This window comes from Fopius arisanus, unplaced genomic scaffold (assembly GCF_000806365.1).
Source record: "Fopius arisanus strain USDA-PBARC FA_bdor unplaced genomic scaffold, ASM80636v1 scaffold00178, whole genome shotgun sequence".
Classification (NCBI taxonomy): domain Eukaryota; kingdom Metazoa; phylum Arthropoda; class Insecta; order Hymenoptera; family Braconidae; genus Fopius; species Fopius arisanus.
Window position 1 is genome coordinate 8,375 of NW_011887917.1, and position 7,529 is coordinate 15,903.

At 41.0% G+C, this 7,529-nt stretch overlaps 1 protein-coding gene across 1 annotated transcript in view; it reads right to left on the reverse strand.

Moving 5' to 3' along the window:
• Nucleotides 1-4,529: 4,529 nt before the first annotated feature.
• LOC105272450 (putative dipeptidase NECHADRAFT_87110) overlaps nt 4,530-7,529 on the reverse strand; it is a 145,945-nt gene continuing 142,945 nt past the window's right edge. Inside the window, exon 6 of the mRNA XM_011314600.1 lies at nt 4,530-4,684. Within this exon, the coding sequence (XP_011312902.1) occupies nt 4,530-4,684 (155 nt within the window). The remainder of the gene's footprint in view (nt 4,685-7,529) is intronic.

Genomic DNA, 7,529 nt, shown 5'->3' on the forward strand with positions numbered 1-7,529 from the left:
CAATGAAAAATCTCTCTACAAGTGTATGTAGAATTGATCTAGGGGGCGATTCTGAGCCGATCTGTACCTGTAATTTTCTTTTTAATAGCAATTTTATGCTTTCCCACCTTTTCGTTTTATTCCAGGAATAACGCTTACAATAATTATAGAAATAGCAGCAAACCAGAGCGATATATCAAAGTGGGGTTGCGTTCGGGCCTCGATTATTTTGCCTTTCATTTTGTACTGATATTTTCGAGTTATTTCACAAAACAAACTTACATGTAAATGGGGATGGTGTCAAAGAGGATGTATGCACATGTGGATCATATCTGTATGTTCAAAATTGCGGAAGGAGAGTTTTTATTACCGAAGGATTTTTCTGGATAGGAAAACGGCGTTTTTCGTCATATTTGCACGGAACGTTTGATTTTCTTTTCCAAATCAGCCTCAATCCCTTATATTTTTCTATGCACTCATCCCATTATCAACCGTCATTTGACCCTGACACACTCATGCAAGCATCAACCCTTCATTTTCTCCATAAACTCAGCCCACCATCAACTGCTATTTCATCCTGATACGCTCATCCCACCATTGAAAAAATTTGACCGATATTTATTGGAACAGATCGACACAGAATTACCTCCTAAATCAATTTATATATATCTGTACACTGATTGTTTTTTCGTCCTGGCGACCATCATCGAAATGGGGTAGTGAGGGTGAAAAAATAGGGTATAATTTTAGAAGTCGAGCTGACTGAAAATTATTCCCTGAATCGATCCATATATACCTGCTTGAGGTGTTTTGTATGATTTTACCCTAAACCCCCCCGTTTTTCCCAGTGCAAATGCTTGCCCATTCCTCCCCCTCCTTCACTTCTCTCTAGAACTCCCCGCTTTTTCATAAAACCCCGCTTCAACGCAACCCTTTTGCATCAACGCATTCATCCCATTGTCAACCCTAGTTTCACCCTCGCACTAACGCTCTACGCACTTATCTCACCCTCAAATTATCATTTTACCCTCCCATTTTTATTTATTCGCATACATAAGAAATCCTGAAATTATTCCCCCCAAAGTGCTCCTCCTTGGTACTTTTCTGACCTTTTCTGCCAGAGAAACTCATTTTTGCCTCTCCCAATTTGAGAGGCCATGCTATGCATCCGCCAGATACCGGATTTCAGTGTCGCGAAAAATAACAGTTGATCACTTCGTTCTCGCGGATATAAATTACGGGCGTCCATTGCAGCTAATCGTTGCAGGGAAGATCGCGAAAAATACTATAATTATCACGGGCCGGTAATAGATTGTCACGAGTGGAAGGTGGATGTGTAAAATGTGGTGAATGTTTTTTGTTGGAGTTATTCAGCCGCCATATTTCTTACTAAACGATTATTGGGGAATTGGCCTTGCTAAAACCTAGGGGGATTCTTGGTACGTAATTACACGTGTATATCTCCCTTTCCTACCCCTGAGTCCTAACTACCGGCCTGCCAAGAATTATTATCTATTTATTGATCCCAAAATCATATTTTTAAGGGATCTACGGGGGTGGCATTCATGTCTCCGTAAAACACGTTTTTTCTGACGAATTTTCGAGGGACATGTTGGGTGAAAATCCTTCCAACCGGACCTTAACATCGTATCAAAGCTGAACGCGGATGCAACTAGGATAGATGAAATGAAGAAATGAATGAACGATAAAATGTCTCAATACAATAAAAACATAAATAAATAAAATGCCCTTGAATCAACTAAGCGTTACTGAACATGCAATTTAAAGATGGGAAATCAATATCGTCTAATTCAGGTATGGGCAACCTCCAGGTAGGTCGGAGCAGAGTCATAAACTCGGGTTAGGAAACCAATAAAGTTTATAACCATGCCAATTATAAGGGTCCGAGTACGATCATAGTGGGGACAGTAGCATCCCATGACGCCTCTGCCAAATGGTAAAATGGACAATATAGCCGCCACCATTAATATAAAAAGTAATTAAAAAATCCACACATGGACGAAAACTTTTCTGAATATGAAAATAACTATTACTCATTGAAATAAACATAAAACTACTCTTAAAGTTCATCTCCCCCAACTGTTGATATCATTTAACTTGCTTTTTAAATTTTTGGTCCAGCAACGATCTTACCGAATAATCTTAAAAAAAAATAGCAAACAGTTCAGTTTTTACCGGCTGATCTTGATTCTGAATATAAAAAAAGAATATTGTTTGAAAATAATTTTTTTTTTAGTTTTCTTTAATTAACATTTTTGCTCCAATCAATTTCACCTCTTGAATAAATTATTGCGGGACCACTGGAACATGACATTGTGGAATTTTTTCCTTGCCTCTGGAATCAAACAGCCGGTTTTTAAATGTTATTTGTAACGTCTGTTTTCAAAATAAATGAAAATGTCATGGTGAAAAAAATTACACATTTTCAATTTTTAACTCATGAGAGCTCACACAGAATTCCAAATTCTCCTTCAAAAATCCCAAAAGAACCAAATTGATGAGGATGGTGTCTTTCATACCTTGTGACGAGGCACTTCTTTTGCCGCTCCCCAACCCCCTAATTTATACATTATTTTTCTTAGAATATGCTAGAATTAAGTAGTATTAAGAAAAACACGGCAACAGGTTAGGAAACCTGTCACTGTTGGCTCCCACTCCCAACATATTCCTTCCCTTTGCCCCGCGCTTCCCTCGCCTCTACACTCACGACCATCAACGACGTCGCTAGCAACAAGGAGAAACACCCCCCCCCCCCCTCCCCTTCCCGCCCGCCGTTCCACTCGCCGCCACACGCAGCGCGGTGAGCGAGGACCAAAACCCCCCATCGCAACGTCAATGTCCACGTGACCCCGGAAGAGGAAGACATCATATGACGAGCCCACAAAGATGAATAATTCAGACGAGGGCACTCAATAACGAGTATCCCCGATTAACCCGGATTATCGACGATAATCGGGGAAGAAGAAACGAGGACGAGTGGCAGCTATTACTCGAAATACAGCTGCCCCGGAGTTACCACGTGTTTTAGGAAAGGATTGAGATGTTTTGAGAAGTTAGCTGTGAGAGTGTGACGATAAGTGTGGAGGATTTGGAAAGAGGATCCAGGAGTAAACAAAGGAAGGAGAAAGGCGTGGAGAAGAATTAGAGGAGTAAAAAACAGACAGTGAGAAATAAATCCTCGGTGACAGGAGTTGCTAAGTCGTGTGGCCGCTATCATCGTGAGTACCCTCACGCTATCGCCCTATCCTAACGATAATAGCCTGCCCCGTGTATCCTTTTCCCTCCAACGGTGAGCCTCTCTGTAATTTTATCTTGCCATTTACTTTTTGTGATAATTAAGTGTCAACGAGAAATTCCCCCTATTAATTATCTATTATAGGTCCCCTCATTTCTCCCCTTCTGTTTTTTTCTTTTTTTCTTTACGTATTCATACTCGAGTTTTCCCCTTTTGTTTCATTTCTTTTTTTTTACATTTAGTTGAACTCTTTTATTAGCCGTGTTGCCGCAAGTTGGTTGGCCTTTCCCCCTTCCCTAGGTTAATCTTAAAAGGCCGGAATAATGTACTTTTTTTTATTTTCATCTGTATTTTTTTTTGTATTCGCCGAACATAGGGAAATAGACATATTTTCCCGAGCGAATCATTTCCCCCTATAAACCCTCTTTTCTTTCATTTCAGGCCTTCCCTTAGTGCCAACAGTTTTCCCCCTGTTTTTCCTGGTAATATAAATTACCGTAGCCCTCGCTGGGAATTAATTCAAGTTATTCACTGGTCAAGGTCAGAACCTAAATAAGCGTTCATTATCAGAATTTTGAGCTCAAGTCTGCTTCACAAGCCCATCAGACGGGATGACCCACCGAAGGCACGTGAACGCAAGGCAGCTGGTAGTAAAGGTGGCAGAAATTATGATTGGAGATGACAACGTCATCATTCGCCAATCCGAAACAGTTAGATATGCGAAACAGGTACGGGCAATTAGTCACGCTGCGTTATCAGATTCGGCCATGCTTTACATTAATTTCCCTGTTCATAAAAAAACTTATAATAACTCTCGGCACCGCCTAAAATAATATAAGTGATTTCCTATGTTCAAAACTACCATGAGAGAATAGTAAATCTTCTGAATTAGTTCGGTCCTATTTTTTCACTAATTGCCAATCAGTAATGGAATCTAACGACATATTATGGCTCCTTGAAGATCCTCGATGATGTCCTCAGAAGAAACGCAGTGGCGCGTAAATTTGATTCAATAATAAAAAATCAAAAAAGAATTAACACCTTATTTCTCTTCTCTCCAGAGATTCTCGCTATTGGAAGTGGGTTCCAGTCTGGTGGAAGTCCTCTGAATAACGCGAACCGGGTGAGAAATAGTAACTGGTTAAATACCACGTTACAATAAATACACGTCACTTGATAAGATTGAAATAATCCACTTATTATCATTTGCCACCTCTCCATGAATTATGAATTCCTTAATTTCTTGTAATGAAATCTGGGGGTAATTTATATTCTAACGATTTTCATAATTGACTTACCACGATGTATCGCAGGCATGCGTCAGCGTTAAGTAACGTGCTCCAAGTCCGTAAAATGTTCTGAGTACTCCGAGCGAATTGCCGAGGGAATGACCACCTTCCACACCGATAAGACTCGCTATTTTTCCATCTCTGTGTGCTTCAACCAAACCTTAAACATCAATCAGAAGATTGAATGAGTAACAAGACGGCACGCAATTCCTGTTTATAGGACTGTACTGTTAGAGAATCCCATCAAAGGTTCATTTTTTCGAATAATTTATCAAGTTTCCAGAATATGTTTTCGTAAATTGCTCGGAAAGTGTTTGATGAAGAATATTTTCCAGAAATATTTCCCGTAAAATCTTTTAAATGCTAATGATTTACAGATTTACTTATGTCAGAGCCTGTAATCCCACGATTCTAACATCGTTTCACTCGGTAAAATCGCGGATTACGGGCCCAATGATTATGGAATTTTTAACTCGTCAGATTGCGAAACTCATCTTCGGCTCGAATTAAAACCCTCCCACGAGCCAAAAAACTCATTACGTACTTGTTTGTACTATGCTATCGTCAATTCACCGTTAGCAATTAATTTACATCCATCCCTCAATAATATATCTGATTATCTGCATAATTATCGATAATCCTACCTAAGCGCTCATAATAGGCAGGATATCTGTTGTTTTTAGTTCCCGAACTATTTTCCGCACACAAAAGTTTTCCCGAAACAAAATTCCAGAAAAAAATTGCTCTAAATGAACATTCCCCGGTAGAAAACTTTCTGTGCGGGATTTCTTGCTAAAAATAGAGAAACGAATTCATCGAATAGAAACAATTGAATTCTTTTCTGTTTTTTGTTTCTTTATGACAATGACCAACAGCCGGATGAGAAGACTGGCGCACCCGGAACGCCGTCAGCTTGATTGGCCGTAGCACGGTTAATCCAATGCCGCCATAGAGATACTCAAACTAGGGGAACAACGGCCCAAGAGTATTCGGGCAGTGGAGCACGAGGTATCGACTAGAGTGACCGTAAGACTGCTCGGTTGCTGCAATTAGCAGAGCTGAAATATACTTAGCACAGAAGGGATACCACGGCCGAGTGATGCGAATCATGGGGGGGCACATTGGGAGATGCTTCTGCACTTCCTATGACATCTCATGTCTCGCTTCAAAGAGCATGGTGACGACCTTATATTTTCGAGGGTGATCTGAACCCGAAAGAAAGAGGTGACGGTGTGTAACCCCAAATACGCTGCCATCTTGAGAAGTTATGGACAGTGGAGCCACTGTCGCTGACGGAACGTGATAGGGGGCGGATGAGAGCAGGGGCGATCGTAAGGGGGATGTAAAGAGATCCCCTTCTAGTGAATCAGTTTCTTGGCGTCCCAGGTCCACAAGAATTCCGGCAGAGTTGCATGAGAGTATGACCATGGTTCGCAATATCCGCCAGCATGAGGAAGGCTTGAAAACGTTTTCCGGGTAAGTATATCGGAAAACGACGTGCTCCGAGTCGCGAGTGATGGCAACATTGGGCCTGGAAAAGCTGGAAAAAAAAATGGGATTTATCCAGGTGGGCCACTCCGACTCTACCAATCATACACTAAGGCTGAGGCTCTGATGGACGCTAAGTCCTTGGGGGCCAGTTTCATTAGCTCTCCCTTACAGTTCATTTTTGAGTGCGAGACATGGTCGGAAGGGTGAATTTGCCTGAGGGAATTATCCCAAGGAAATACCCTGCACATCACAGAAAATTGTTGGATAGAATTTTGGATTAGGTAGGAAAAAAAACAAGGCTAGTTCGTAGTATGGTTTAGAAAATCGTAGTGTACGAAAAAATTACACAGCAATTTCATTTGGAGTGATATAAGTAACCCTTGATAGTGTGTTTGTATTTCAAAAGGCAAACCATAATGAATCGTTACTAATTGTGACCTTGGCCGGTAGATTAACATATATTAATTTCTAGTTGAGGCAGGATGATCAGGAATTCTCTAGAAAATAATGATTTGTACGGGGAGTAGTCAATAGTCAGAGGGAGGGCCTGAAATACCAATGGGGAGAGGTGGTTGAAAATGGTTATTCACGGGACTTTGGTGAAATGATATTCTGTATTCCAATTCTTCACAAAAACAACTTAATACAATAAAGTTAATCAAAGCCTTGTGTTGCGGATGCCGCAGCTAATATGAATATTTAAAGGAAAACGCAAAATTTTCCATTTGTTTCAATAAAAGGAGGAGTAAAAGGTGGAAACAAAATGCCAGCAGGTCGACATATGGCCAACAGCCGCTCGTGACAATTAAAAAATGGTAAAACTCCCCATACGGAGAAGGTGGTCTTCATAAGAAGTGAAACGAGGCCATCTTTAGCCGTCAATACCCAAATGAGCGCGAGGAAGAGGTGATGCAACAAAATACACGACAGCAACGAAAAGAGAGAGAGACACAGACACCTGCGACAGGTTACCCAACTAAAGTGAGGCGAGCGACGGACTGATCGAATTAGAGGGACCTCTCGCCGTCTCACTTGGCCTATATAAGACACTAAGCCCAATTAATAAAAAAGTTGTAAAACGAAGGAATGATAATCAAATTCATCTAGTTGGTGCTGACCACCCCGAGAAACAAGTCAATGCACGCTGACCGAAGATTTTATTTGATTCCTATGCTTCACGTGCATTAGACGAAATTATTTATTACCAAAATGTCGTTCCAATTCAACTGTCAAAACGCCCCTTTGATTTCCAATCCTATGAAAAGGGCTGGAATCGCCCAAAAAGACATTCAGTTCCAAATTTACTTCCACGTCGAGTGCCAATCGAGTGTCGTCCAGCGTCGTCAAGTTCTCTTTGAAGACATCTCAGCTTTACCAATTCCTGACGACAAGCGCCGTCCAGCTAAAAAACTGAGTTCATCAGTTCTCCAACCAAGACGTCTCTGGGTCAATTTGCCGATACCTAATTCCTGACGGCAAATCTACTTCTGTACCAGTTCTTCAACCAAGACGTC